The sequence below is a fragment of the Hyposmocoma kahamanoa genome, unplaced genomic scaffold (assembly GCF_003589595.1).
Source record: "Hyposmocoma kahamanoa isolate Upper Pololo Valley unplaced genomic scaffold, ASM358959v1 117, whole genome shotgun sequence".
NCBI classification, from domain to species: domain Eukaryota; kingdom Metazoa; phylum Arthropoda; class Insecta; order Lepidoptera; family Cosmopterigidae; genus Hyposmocoma; species Hyposmocoma kahamanoa.
Genome location: NW_020653397.1, coordinates 1,860,408 through 1,876,281, shown reverse-complemented (window position 1 = coordinate 1,876,281; position 15,874 = coordinate 1,860,408). Strand labels below are relative to the sequence as shown.

General features: G+C 37.5%; 1 protein-coding gene across 5 annotated transcripts in view; it reads left to right on the top strand.

The window, feature by feature from the left end:
* LOC113239948 (homeobox protein homothorax) overlaps positions 1-15,874 on the top strand; it is a 452,743-nt gene that overhangs the window by 139,673 nt on the left and 297,196 nt on the right. For 4 of the 5 annotated variants that reach the window (XM_026477122.1, XM_026477119.1, XM_026477121.1 and 1 more), the window contains exon 7: positions 14,054-14,180. The exons of the other annotated variant lie outside the window; for it this stretch is intronic. In XM_026477122.1, coding sequence (XP_026332907.1) covers positions 14,054-14,180 — 127 coding nt within the window. The remainder of the gene's footprint in view (positions 1-14,053; positions 14,181-15,874) is intronic. 5 annotated transcript variants of the gene reach the window in all.

Here is a 15,874-nt window from a genome sequence, read left to right as displayed (position 1 = left end):
GAACGTAGTAATAAGATGGCAGCACATTCCTGTAGGAAATCTTTCACAAGGAGCTCTACTGCTACTAAATATAATATGATACCATTTCAATTTGTAACGCGACGTAAATAAAAACTAGCTGGATATGTCTTCAGACTAGTTGGATTCAAAGGACGACTGGAAAGAAAACAAAAGTCTGAATTAAGACGTATGGCCTCTCAAGATGACACCTAAATTCCCCCGCAAATTAATGGTAATGGAAAAGTCGGGTACCCTCCCCGTACCCTCCTACGGGAGAATATTTACCCCGAACCAAAGGGCAGGGGGACTGGACAGGCGACTTCAGTTACTAGCATTGTTTTTCTTTAGATAATTGTTAGACTTTTCTATATAGAGCTGAATACGTTTCTATTGTTCGAGATTGTTAGTTTATTAAGATAATGTAAAAAACAATTAATTGATTACTACGAATCAATGATACTATACTTCTGCCACGAATACAAACCAAAGAAAAAAAACAAAAATTAAAACGTAAAATAGAAAATAAAATTACAGCAAAACATAAATAAAGATGCTAAATATAAAATCACTTTGCGTAATGCCAGCTCCGATAACAAAAGGACCACTATCAGCACTGGAGAATGCAGTGCGTTTCCAACTGACCTTAATTTTAAATCTTATTTAATAAGCATATTCTTTCGCGAAAGTATGGCAGCTATTTCCACCTAAGACTGAGCTTCTGGTTATTCGAAGCTACAAAGAAGTGAAAGCTCCTTCCGTTCTTAACCTCCAGGTCTCAGGTTTTCCAAAAGGCATGACGCTGTAGCACGAACATCTAAATGACTTTATTTCTTCAAAAACTTGCTCGGAAATATATACATTAAGAAATACACGTCACTGTATTTGAGATTATCGTGGTTTGCGTGGTGGCCTGCGTGGTCGACTGGCTTGCATATGCGGTTTTCATAGGGTCGTCATCTCTGAGGTCACAGTTTCGATCCTCAGCCGGATCAATATAGAAAAACTTTTCTATATTATCTTGGGTCTGGGTGGCTTTTTCTATAACACCATGCAATGGGACGAACTAGTCAGCCTTGGTGGTAAGCGACACGCCTATCCATAACAGTTGCAGTGCCATTCAGAGCTTTAATTCGCAAAGATCTTGTGGGCACTGCCACTAGCACTGAGACAAGTTGACAAGTCCCATTATGTACTTGTAATTTCACCAGCACCCTTACTCTTCTAAACCGGAACGCAGTAATGCTCATATTACTGCTTGGCGGCAGAAATATGTAAGTTTCTATTGCTAAAGTAGTACCACCCTGGACGAACTTGACAGCGTGTACCGCGGCTGGTACCGCTTGGAATGTTCTGTAGGATTGTAGCCAGGAGAGTGTAGTAGCCTCCGCAGCCTCCATACATCTTGCTTAGTAAGTTTAAAGTTCAAAATTCAAAAGGGTAAAGAAATAGTGGTGATAAATCCAATTTTATAAATATTATTCCCGTTTTATTAATATTTGTGTTTTTTAAAATAGATATCGCACAAGAGATTTTTGGTCACTGGTAAACGGTTTAAACAGGAACCGGTGAAAAGGCGATAAAAACGAGGTCACATCGTCACAAATTCTTTCACAAGGAGCTCTAATTCTACTGTCCGTCGTTGTTTTCGATTTCCATAACGCAAGTGTTTTACTTACTTACTTAGAGATCAAAGTAACGTCTACGATGTTGCCTAATATTTATTTATTTATTTGAGATCACGAATGTATTCAAAATGTGGCAATTTTCTTTAGCCTGAAAGCCAATTAGCCGCCTAAAAAACGCTGCTCTCCTGGTAGGCGTTTTATAATCAAGACAAGGCCGTTGTTATATCATTAAATAATTTAATTATTCATTAATTGATTCTAGAAAATAAACTATCTATTTTCCATTCCAAGGATTCGCATGAAGCGTTATTCTCTTTTTTAATTCTTTCTTCCACATTTATGTGGCGAACGGCTGTTGACTGGAATTCCATGCCTGAAGAATTTATTCCCTGAACGCTATAACTTGGGCCTTTTTAAGACGAGATTGAATAGGCATTGTTTATGTGTTCATGTTCCATCATTAACTTTATCGTCATTTTCCATCAGGTGAGATTATATTAACTTCAAGCTAATTAAAAGCTAGGGCTGTAGATTCTGCCACGAGGAATATGAACCGCTTTTATACCTTCCAGGCTAATGTACCCTTTAATGGGCATATGTTATTCACTCCTGGGCAAACATATGCCAGCCAGACGACGTAAAGATGATCAAAGCTAAAAAATCTTTCAGTTTGTTAATTCTTTTGACCTCGACTCCAAGTTGCAGTTGTCGTAGGTACGTTTGATGTAATGAGTAAGTTTTTGTCATTGCCGGGAAATCATCCATTCATTCATTGTTGATACATTTTCAAGAGAAACAACTACAAAAATTGCACTTAATAAACAATACATTTCCCTCCATTACTAAAGAGCAAACAAAAACAATAAATCCTATGAGAAAAATAAAAAAAATAAAATTGACATCTTCATTAATACAAAATGAATTACCGTCTAATGCAATTAAGCAATAACTAATAAATAACATCACTAGCTTTGTCAATTGACAATTTTTATTTGCCGTTACGAAACTAACTCTTCACAGTATTTACAACCCGTGAATACGAAACTTAAACGCATTGAAAACTTTGTGCTGCAACCTTAACTTTGCAATCATGAAAATGGAATTTCTATACTAAGTATTAAGAAAGAACATCTTCTGCAATGGTAAAAACGAGTTGGTAATAGTAGTAGGGTAAAAATGATAATTACTAGGAACAAAGGTTTCGCACGGGTGTCAGATGCCGAACGCGAATAACGCGATGTCGTATTATGTCGTAGGGTGTTTGTCGTATGTCGCATGACGCATGGCGCGTGCATAGTATCAAATGTCGTGGGAAAACTGGTTTTTCGCGCTATTGGTTTGACTAACCATGGTGTAAATCGACGACACCATGGTTTCTTTAGTTTTCTTTTTAAATGTGGTTGATTTTATTGTATTATCAATGGTCATATTAGGACATGATAACACTAAAAACCTGATTATTTCATAATCATCATTGATTAGGTCATAAACCTCTTATTTTGAATGAGAAAAAACAGAAGCTTAGAATTCTGTTTCTTTTTTTGTTTCGTTTAGTTATCAATTTAGTTCTTAGTTATAATGTTTTCGATGGAAAGAGTTTGTATCCAGGTCATGCAATAAATTAAAAAAAAGATTTGATCGTTAAATTAACTGTTAATAAATTGTGGACAAGTTTTTTTTCTATATAGCGCGAGTTTTGATATTAAAAGTGAATAACTCCACCTGTCTATACTTAATAATCTCTGTACAAATCAGTGGCGAGGCGTCCTTATAACTCGATTCCCACCGGCTTGCCTAAACATTTCCACGTGCCATCAAATATTAGAAATAATTTAAAGTAATCTACTTTTTGTGCTCAATTTTACGTGTAGAATAATTAACCAGTGAAATAAAGTGTACTAATTATCTTGTGTGCCAATGAGTGTGATGTTTAATTGTCGCCAAGACGCCACTTGTTAAAGAAAGCTTTTTTGTTTTCCTCCAGTTTTACTAAAGACTACTTTCACGTCTCGCCACCGGTACAGAGTACTAAAAAAACCAACCTCAAAAGTCATTTATCTCCTAGTTTACCACCCTTAGAGGTAGAATATTATACTGTGCAAAAACAAATGTCGTAGTCATTGAAATAACAAAGTAGTAACGTTAAATCCCTCTCCTGTGAAATTTGGTATTGCAGATACGCGACTTTTACCAACAATACTTTTACTACATACGCGGACTTCCACTATCCCTGACGAAATGTTATACAACATATCGAGTTCTTAGGTTTTCGCGATTGTTACACATAGGAAATGAAACTATTTTTCCGGATTTAAATCGCGTATATTTGTTTTTTCAAACAAACCGACGTTTCGGGCCCTTTACAGGTCCTATGATCACGGTTGACTGAGGTGGTACAGTCTTCAACCAAATGTGTAATATTGATGCAAACAACCTTTTTTTTTCACTATAGTTACAATAGTTATTAATTAAATACCTTATTTTTAATTTTACAAAGAAAACATTCCAATTTACGCTATATTAAGTTTTAAAAATTATTTTATTGAATGAATTTTTATTAAATTCAATTTATTATTAATTATTAATAGAAATTAGAATAAACTAAAACATATTAATTAGTACTGCAGTCTTATGTCTGTTTGGGATTTTTCATTAGAGGAAATACTGGATCCCAAACTGGTAGTACGGAGAAACCATCTTCCCTGTTGAAATTAAGATGTTTTTTAATTTCAATGGCCTTTCGCAGCATCCTGGGTAGATAACGGACTTCTTTTGCAAGGACCTGGGGTTTGTCAAACTTCATTGAATGTGTAGGTTTATCCATGACATGCTCGCAGACTGCAGACTTGTTATACAACATGTCTCCATAAATAAATTAGTTATGAGTAATTTATATACATATTTAAAATAAAAAACCTTCTAGAATATACATTTATCGGAAATCGAACTGGTTCTCCAAAGTCAAAAGCTTAAAACTCATCCCAAATAACGAGCTTTTCAACACGTTCAACGTTAACTTTAATGCCATTCCGCAGACGAGGCGTGGCCGCATTGTGCGAGCCCCGGGTTCGGTTCCCGGAACGACACAACCGGGTGAAAGCTTTTTGCTTTTTAAAAACTTATGGGAATTAGACACATGTGGTTTGAGATTTTTTATCCTATTTACAGTTCTACCAACATGTGATATGATTTACAATGGCAGCAATTTGTTAAACTATAATTTTTTCGTTGCTAGCAACACAGCATTGATACTATTTTTATGGCAACAATTTACTCATAGATCTGTTAACTATATATACCTTCTTGTAAGAAATAATAAGTAAATGCATCATGCACGCCTGTCCAAAACCTGCTGGTACTGCAGTGCCACTCATAGCTTTAAATAACAAAGTTATGAGAGGCACTAGAACGACAAGTTCCATATGCCTGTAATTTCACCAGCACCGTTTCCTTTCAAAACCGGAACGCAGTAATGCTCATATTACTGCTTCACGGCAGAAATACCCTAGACAAACTCTTGCACAATGAGTTCTATTTCTACAAAACTAACACAACTTAATCCTGAAGGAACTATGCTACTAGGAGGTGCCATTACTGTCTAAGGATTTGTTGTGATTTATTTTAATGGGACAAATAATGAGGTACCCTATTTCCAACAAAAAAGTCTCATCAAAATCCGGTTCACAAGCCGGAGTAAAATACAGACGAATTGAGAACCTCCTCCTTTTCCGAAGTCGGTTAAATATAAAGCGACAGACAAGGTCCCTAAACAAAATCAACTCAAAATTACAATGATCAATATTCATCGGTAATAGATTAAACAATCGCGTGTCCGCACTAATTTACAAATCGATTTGGAAAACGACAAATGACACCTAAAGGTGTTACGATTGGATTGTTATTTGAAAACCGACACATATTTCGCTAACGAGTCCAAAATTACGCCCCGTATAAACAAAATTATAACAATAAGCAACATAATGATAAAGAAAATAAGTAATTTTTGACTCACACACATGGTGTGAAGGGATCACCATTAGCGCGCACGCTTCCTGCCACAGCCGCACAAAAAACGTCGTTTTTAAAAGCAATACTTCAATAACTTATTTGAGTGTTCTAAGTCGAATTAGTGACATTTAAAACTAACTTTGTGATTAAGTTCTCAAAATATCTAAAAAATATTTTTAAATTTCGTTAGATGCGATTTTGTTTGTGGTTTACGTAAATTGGAGGATTCGAATTTGGAATTGGCCTTGAAAACATGTGTTCTATTTTCAAATTAGAGATCAGATCAAGGTGATGCAATGACCTCACATGCCCGCAACTTTGTAAGGAAATTATTGCATATTTCTGTTACATTTTGTATTGAGATGCTTTTTAAGAATAGTTCAACAAGCTCAATCCAAAATCGACCCTATTTCACTTATTACTGAGATTTATTCAGAAAATAGTAATTTTATTGAGAATGGAACTCCAAGCTTTGCATTGGTTGCATATAATAACATGACAGCATTGGTCTTCTATTCGTCGACCATATCGATAGACAGTGGCCTATCTCAAAAGCATCTAGAGTAGTGACTTTAGAAACCCATCGATATATTTTATTAAGTCTCGACACTTTGTTAAACATTGTTTTTGAAAAAAATTTTAGTATAAACAAACGATAAGTTGATCAGGTTATGCATTATGGCTTTAAAATTCAGAAAATACATTGTTCTGAATATCATCAATTTTGAATCTGTAATTGAAAGAGGCGGCGGACATCTGTTCCAAATACGAATTCAAATTCGTCCGTCTGTTCGATTTCTTTAATGATTATTGAAATTGCCAGTTGCTGTTCTATATTAAGGTTTTATGTTCGAATTCGTTTCTGTTCTTTTTTTAATTATATTAAATAATGAACATTATTAAATATTTTTTTATTATCTAGTATTGGAACGTATAATTTAACGTGTTTTGGTTAATAAAAAACCAGTAAAAATGCGTTATATAGCCACTTATTTGTAGAGTGATATGTCAAATTTGAATCTCGCTATGGTAGTTTCATAGAATATGTTCGTAGCGTCCATAAATATTTCTCTATTCACCTGTTTATTGTCTATTACATATACAGCTTCCTTGCATCATCTCTTTTGATTTCAAATATAAATGAACAAAAACATGAAGGATCTAAAGATGGTTAAAATTCATTTATTTCGTATTTTTATGAAGACAATTACGGACCCTCAATGATAAGGCTATATTTGGAAAATTACAAGTTTGCAATTGTACTAAATAAATATATTGAGTATGACAAGAAATTAGTACGTCATAATCGTACTAGACATGCGGCGTTCTATACACACACTGTGTTTCACTGATGTGCTGTTCCGACTCAACACTTCAACATCATAGATTAATAAGCAACAGAGTGTCTGATTACACATAACAGAGTATGTATAATATGAATAAAAAGCAAAAAAACAATTCTGAAATAACGCCAAGTATCCTGCCGCTCGACCCGAGCAAAATGAGCCGTATTATTATTATTGTAAAATTCACATCAAAATTGTTATAACAGTGCTGTTTTATGTAATCTCTCTCCCTTTTCTGACTTTACAAATACGCTATTGTAAAAAAGAGAGCCAAGTTCACATAATTTATCACTTGTTTCAATTAACAATGCACAATAATTATAGTCGAATGAGTGTTGCTACACTAACGATCGTTAGTGCGATCAATGTTTGTGGCTATTAGCCGAATTTTCGGCTAGCCGGGAATGAGCTGGTATCAATCATAGACCATATATGGTAATCTTGAGTATATGGGGTGAAAAAATGAATGGACAAAAATGTTTTTTTTTAATAAAAGATACATGCGCATTAGACCTCAATCTCATCTGATGGAAGATGATGTCGATGATGGAGCATGCACACCCATATAATACCCATCTGCTTTCGCCTCGTATGTAGTTCGGTCTAATAACCCTTTGAATCACAAGGAAATGGAAGTTGTTAAGAGCCAGTACAACCTCAAACGGCTTTGTTTGATTCCGAACAGTGCAAGTGTTGAATCAATCATTTTGGAAAAGATATATAGTAAAATTGAGGATATATACTGATTACTGTACGGTGTGAAAACACGATACCTAAAAATTTTCACGAAAGAAAAAAAGACAAAGGTACCGCAGCGTCCAATACGTAGTTTACATATACCAATGTTTTTTTTTATATCAACTGAACTAAATAGAACACGTATAGTATACCATAGCCATATTCTGAAATAAAGCCAGTGTCCCTACTGCTGGCCCCAAGCAAAATGAACCATATTAGTACGCGAAGTATTTTTTTTTATAATACCAAGTAACGGGACAAACAAGTCGTGCGCCTGATGAAAATATAAGCTGATGCGACTGCGTGAGGCGAATGAGGTTTATCAGAAGTGTAGCAGGTGGAGGTTCATGGTCTCTGTTTATCCCGTTGGGAGGACGACGTGATGGTAACTATTTACATGGCATTGATGACACGTTGCTCCTGAACATTAAAAAATGTAAGTAACTTAGAAATCAAAGGCTTGTGAAATTAATCAATGTGTAATTTTTTTTTATTTTTTTTTTATTGTGACTTGGCAAAATGACTGCACCGCGCCTGATGGAAAGTGCGAATACAGTCCAGAGATGAGAGTAACGGATGGAAAACACAAATATCTTCACTCCGTCACTATCATTTTGCCGGTCTGGCCAAATGCTTCTTCACACTACGTTTGAAGGACCCGATGTTATAGAGGGGAGGGAATACATGCGCCGGGAGTTGGTTCCACAATTTGATGGTTCGGCATAAAAACGAATTGCCAAACTTTTTAGTGCGGGACGGTATTGAACTGACCGTCCAACTGTGGCAACGCAGTCCGGCACGGGTGGTCCGCTGATGGAAAGGAGAGGAAGGGATAAGGTTGAATAACTCTTCAGAGCACTCACCGTGGTACAGGCGATAGAATACGCTAAGAGACGCTATATCTCTGCGAAGCTGTAACGACTCCGCATGCTCAGTTACATGAGGATAAAGCTGGCTATACATGAAATGGTAAGAGAAAGCTGTAACCTATCACAAACAACCCTACGTTCCTACCTACCTAACAGCCTTAACCATACACTACTATATATACGTATATACATAGGTAGAGGAAGCCTGTTACCATGCGACCTAAGGTAACAGACGGAAGGTGGGAAGGATAAGGGGGGCAAGGAGAGGATTTTCTCACTGCCAGTCTCACAGACTCACAAGACTGATCAGATAAGCTGACGGCTAAAGGTGTCTTGGCCGCAGTGCGAGGATGCTGTAGTCAGGAGAGTTCCGTCGTCATCAATGAGACAGCGTTGATGTCTGGATTTAAAGAGATCTTTATTTCTAAAAACTAGACTATTTATACAAATTCTATTTACATGTGTGCGTGTAATCTACAATATAAATTTTAAATGTGAAAACAAAGGAAACTCCTACTCAACAGGCTGGTTTTGCACATTGCTATTCGGTCATTGCACTGCTGAGTAGTCTATAATCGTCACGTGGTAATTTATGTCTGATCAGGTTGTCTGTTCATGTCACGTGAACGTGAATGCCGCTGCAGGTATTAGAAATATTGACCTCGTATTGAGACGCAATCGTTTTCTCCCTGGACTACCACCCCTGTTTGCCATAATCCTGATTTCAAAATAAAGTTCGGTAGACTGACCAGATAAATTCAAGCTTGGTGTGTAGCAATGCAAAAACCTTCTTATATCAATTGCATAAAGTTGATTTACAACTGAAGAGACGCGTGCCGTCTGTACAATATAGGAAACCATAAAAATTGTTGTCACCGTACTGAAATATTTAACTGAACTGCGTTCTATACGATCGCATAACATGATCGAACCTATGTACGGTGCATATGGTCCGATTTGTCTTATACGATGCCTCAGCAGGCTTGACGACCTTGTAATTGACTTTTTAAATAAGTTCGCAAGACATTTTTAATGTTCCCATTAGGGTAGACAGATTTTCTTTCCACACTACTATTTTCACACAAGCCTTTTCATTTTAAACGATACATTTTAATTATTCAAAATGTTATAGTTATTATTATAAAGAATAAATATTATAAAAAAAAATTAAACTGAATAATATTTCACCCTATATAGTAAGTGAAACAGGCAATTTAGGTTACGTGGTCTTGCAATCCTTCGAAGTCCATATACACTTGAAGATTTCGTCATCGTAATATGTTGTAGGATAATGTTAAACAAGTTTAAGTCTTAACGTGTAGACATAACAGCTGAGTTGCATTGGCATTGCAATGGAAGTAAAAACGTGCTGTTAGCGCAAATTACAATATGGGCCCAAAGGGATTATATTTAGCTTTCATTATTCATCATCAGGTACAGCCTAATTCATTCATGGTTCGTGCCTTCAACCATGATCTTGATAATGTCGTCAATCCATCTCATTGCAGGACATATATATATATATGTTATCAGTGATCACCATGTCATTTTCTGGTGCTACTTTGTATATACGAAATGAGAATGTGCATGGCGATTTGAATATATAGCTCATAGATAAAGTGATAAAAAAGTACACCGAAGCTCACGAACATGACTTCATCATCACGTGAACCTTTGTGGCTAGCAACTAGTGAACAATACAAATATGGTGCGTAGACTATAAAGTACTAAATACTTTAGTAGCTGTAGATCTCCTTGAGAAAGAGTTTATCCAGGGAAGTACTGCCACCTTACCTGTTTCTGCCGCCAAGCAGTAATATCAGCATTATTGTGTTCCGGTTTTGAAGGGTTAAGGGTGCTGGTGAAATTACAGGCACATGGGACTTGTCAACTTATGTCTCTGGATGTCGGGCGCAGTGACAGTGCCCCTCAGATCTTTGCGATTTAAAGCTCGACTTGTTCGTCCCGTTACTTGATTTTATAAAAAAAGGGTTTCTAAAAGTTTTTATTGAATTCTTGCACTAGCGTTGAATAGTATTTTTTTCACGAAAAATTATGATAGACATAACATTAATACGGGGATAAAAATAAACATACATTAAAAGGGCAATGTACTTATAGGCTTAAAAAGTTGTTGGTGATAAAAATTTGCTATTTAAGCAGTTTAAAATAGTATATTCAAACAAAAACATTATTACACAGCTTCCGTTTAATTTGTTTTTATCAATGATATTTGACATTAGACAACGTACATTAGACAACATTACATACGGTGCTCTTATCCCAAAGTAAATAACTAAAGCGCTTGTTTTATGGAAATCGGAAACAACAACGATACACAGTCCCAGACCCGAGACAATATAGAAAAAGTTAGTTTTTCTACATTGATCTGGCCGGGGATCGAACCCGGGGACCGCAGGTGAACGTCATGAAAACAGGTGTCCAAGTCATTCGACCACGGAGAACGTTAAATAGATATTGTAAATGATATTAATATATACAAATGTTTATTTACAAAGAGCAACCTCTGGAGTATCTTACTCATTCTTCTCAGTGAAATCTGCCTTACGAATGAATTTGCACACTAACGGTTCAAATGTATCGGGAGAACAATCTGGACGCAGTCGGAGCCACAAAAATGAAATCCGGGGGCCGTGTGTTTCCCGAAAAGTACTATTTGGGTAGCCCCAACAAAGCCGTTTTTTAGGCAAATGCGTACCATCGTCAGTCACATCGTCGTTTAACATCAGGTGAGATTGTGACCAATGCTGTGCCAAGCAATTTAAAAAAGAAATGTTTCTTTTTTTAATAATGCCAAGTAACGGGACGATTGTTCATGAAACTGGTGTTAAGCGGTAAGCCTGTCCATAGCAGTTACAGTGTAACTGAGTTTTAAGTCGAAAAGATCTGAGTAGCACTGACACTGCACCTGTCACCCAAGTCAACAAGTTCCATGTGCTTGTAATCTTACCAGATTTTCTTAAATTGGTAGGACTTGAAATGAAATCCAGGGCCGCTGTGCCACCGATGTAGGTCACTAGATCTTATTTAGGAACTAGGATCTTATCGGTGGATCATCTCTGTCCAGCGCTTTAACTTTGATTTCCTGATAAGACACGATATAAACGTTTTTCCTTATCTGATAGAAATAGCTTCGTCTTGGTTATCCTTTGCCTCTCTTTCCTTCGATCTTCCCTACTATAATGTTTCTAAGAAAACTATCTTGTCGCAACAGATGCCCAAACATATTTCTCCTGCGGTTCTCTATTATTACATCCTTACGATAATTGAGCATCTTATAATGGCGTCTTTAAAGATTTCTTTTGAAGGAAAAAGATATACTAGTTCGAACATTACTTCGAAAGTATTGCGGAAGAGTGCGCAAACGCACCGTTGGGTCCTAATGATCTAATTTGAGCGCATCAGATTTCCCGAGTTGGGCCATTTCGCGCGACAGGCTTCATAAAACTTGCTTATTGCACATTTTAAGAGCAGTAGGTTAAGTTCTCTCATTGTAACTTCAAAGATATTCTACAGTACAGCTTTAAAAAACGGTGATCAGCAGGTTTGCCTTTGTGGAGGGTCGTCTCTCTGATTCAGATCTGAACATAGCCGATTATGGGAGTTATCACTCTTATTGACGCAGAATCGTGTAAGAGCGAAAAAGACGTCCTGCGTTTCGCACCGGTTCGTACGTACGTGCTCGACCCAGGTCGGCACTGAATCTGTTTCCTGCGAATTTCCGATCGAGTCCATACGCATGACGACAGCTGATCCTGGTTTAGAAACAACTGGTGCGACGGTGCGCGAACGGCCGCGTCAACGGTGAATCGGCTTAATGTGTCAAGGTGTGGTTAAACACGATTGCATCAAGACGATTTCGCGTTAATAAGTTTGGTGACTCCTTAAGCGGATAGTGTACAGGATATAATCACGGAGAGTGTGCGACGGATTCGCATGATTCAATTCCACCTTCACCTTTCCATTATCGATCAATAGAAATCTTGAGTGTAAATAGAGACATGTGAATATATGTCAGTGTGCGTACCTTATATGTTTACAATTACGCAATTGACCATTTTGACTTGCTGATTTTCGCGATTCTACGCGCCATGGCAGGTGGTGCGCCTGCGCAAGTAATGGCGGATTGGCGTGCGCGCCGGCTCATTAGCGATCACCAAACACCGCCGCTCGAATAGAACAGTTATTTTTGAGCACACCGCCTATGCCATTTCGTAATTTCATACGGCAAATGTTGTATTATGATTATGGGCTCAATTGTTCTGTATCGGTTTGGATTTTAGGTTATTACAATGTGAAGATTATGTTTCACTTAACAACTTAACGCTCGGACCTAATGACTCTCATCCCTTGGAGTATGGGCCGGGCACTGGTGTGGGATGCCACATGTTCTGACACGCTTGCTCCATCCCATCTCCAGCATACCAGCAAAAGGACTGGCTCCGCAGCTGAGTTGGCGGAAAGAATAAAACGTAATTAGTACCAGGACCTCGGCTTCGACTGCTTATTTACAGACTTTAGTGTCGAAACCCTTTTCCCGTGCGGTCCCAGTGCCCCTAAATTTTATCCAAAAAATAATAGATTGTCTGGGAAACCCAAGAGTCAGCTACCTTGCCCAGCGCATAGCATCTTGGGCACCTTTTCGCGGGGAACCAATTTTATCCATATAATTTAATCCTACTTTTACTTTGTAGTGCTCAATAACAAGGGTTCTAAATATTGAAGAACAGATAAAAAAATAGGTTCGCGCACTAGGGCTGCGTGCTCCTGGAAGCTGGTAATGTTTTCAATTTGGATAGTTAAGTTTATACTTTGGTGCAAACCAGTCTTTTGGGCATCGGAGACGTCAACGAGGCAACCTGTAAGCTTCTTAGCTACAAGCCTGTGGCTTCCAGGAAACCAACGTTTGTATCGCAAAAGGCACAAGACTGCACTGGCTGAAGTCGGAGTATTTGAGCACTTCGGGATTCTGGACTGGTGTGATGGAATCCGCGCTGCTCATAGGAGGAGGCCACAGGGCCTAAACAGGTCCCTTGCTACACCAATTGGGTGTCCAGATTCAATTTGAAAATTTATAATATTTTGAGTTAATTTGGAAATTGTGTCGATTTGTAAAATAATAGTAGAATATATTTTGTAAATGGGACTTGCAAATTGATTAGATATAACATTAGACTTGATAAAAACAGTACAATAAGACAGTGTGTATATTCTTCATGTGGTTCTTATAGAGGAAAACAAGAAAGAGGGACATCATCGGACGTCTGGATAAAACATTAAAATATGGTAAGACGAAATCGGAACTCATCATAAAAAACGATTCCACATTTTGAGGGGGTGTCGCCTGAAAGTGAAATTAAAAATTGGCCCAATTGTCATCAAAATTTCTCATACAAAAATTACCAGGCGAGCATAACTTAACAATCTGGTGTTCTGTTGTCAACAGAGACCGCCGTCGTCGTCGCTGTCGTACGGCGGCGCGGTGAACGACGACGTGCGCTCGCCCGGCTCCGGCGGCACCCCCGGCCCCCTCAGCCAGCCCCCGCCGCAGACCCTCGATGCGACTGATCCAGGTGAGCTCCTCACATAACCTAACCTCCTCGTGTTTATGAAATCTTAGTATCTGATGCAGAATAGATGAGCAATGATTCAGACAGAAACTTAGAGGATCTGACAGAGTACAAAAACGTCATGTGATGTGAACAAATTTCCTGTTCAAGGCGTAAAATATTTAACAATACTAAATATAAGCGTACTATTAGAGGTGGGTTTGTCCTCTTTTATCGTCAGTAGGGCTCTCAAAAGCAATCAATCCCCCAAACGCAAATTACTATTTTATCACCCAACCAGCCGAAATATCCCATTGTCTCCATCCACCTCCATATTCCACCCGAATCAACACTGCCCATCCATCCATCACCACCCACGCATAGCTGATTCTCACGGCACTTCTCCCAGTCCTCGCCCACTGCTTCCCTGCGACAATATTGTTGCTTCTTGTTTATCAAATTAAGAGAATGTTGCATGTTGTTACAAATATATAGGTCGATGTTTGATTTATTTTACTACTAGAGAAAGTTTTGTGCAAGTTTGAAGTTTTTTTACAGCCGTTGTTGTTAAAACTGTTAACTTTATGTTTCCCACTAAGCGACGCAATGATTCTTAGACTAGACTATATTCCCTTTTCAAGGAATATAGTCTAGTTGGAAGAATAATTTCCCCATTATCGTAAAAATGATTCCTTATTGTTACTACGTAATGTTATCAGTTTTCCCTTTTTACCAAGCAACTTTGTTTCTGTTACGAAATGTTGCATACACATTGCATTTATTTGCATTCTAATCGCATTCAATTGCTCACTTTACCCAAGCTGTGAAAATAAAATGTAATAGTAAAACTCGTAAGAATATTACTTTTTTAAATAAACAGTGTTTTATAATGAATGCATTGAAGAAAATTGTACTTATAAGTGTGAAGTTAACAAAATTTAATTATTCGTAAAGGGTATGCGACTGAAATTCTAATGTCTCATTATATATCTTAATCTCCGGTCATAGGTCTCAAAACATTTTACTTTCAACTGTCATATTACAATGGTCTCCATCATTAAGCGCCTACGCATCCTCCACCTAACAATTAACTTGTGTCTCGGATCTAGATCCGACGCGATACGTCAACACCCCTTCAAGTCTCATTCAACACTGACAGCCATCCTTCTTCTTTCAAATTTCGAAATTTGAAAAAAGAATCCATCGCCAATTGGTCATCATTCGTTTGTCAACGTTCGGAAATCTATTAGGAGCGTTCGAAACTCTCAACGCTCAGACGCGACATGTGACGTTTTCAAACTTGATTGTGTGTCATGTAGGTTTGGTTTGAAAATGACGGATGGTGTCGTATTGGAAGGAGGAGTTAGTGCATTCTGAAAGCGCGTTCACTGACAATAGGTATTGAAATGAGGCGGAGGACACTATTTGTGAGGCATGTATCGCGACGTATCTACGATTATCGGTATGATATTGCCGCAGCGGTAATTTGTGTGGGATTACATTGTGTATTATTCAAATTTGCCTGTAGCATGTGGAAAGTCGGAGAATGAAAACAGGTGTGGTTAAGACGTGCGGTAAATATAGAAAGCAGAATGTGAAGCTTATGATTTCTCGTCAATGCAGGTTTCTTAATAATCTTATTTATATTAATAGAAATACAGTACGTTTTTAAACGACTTCAGAAAAAATAAGGAGGTTGTCTTTGCGACTGTATTTTT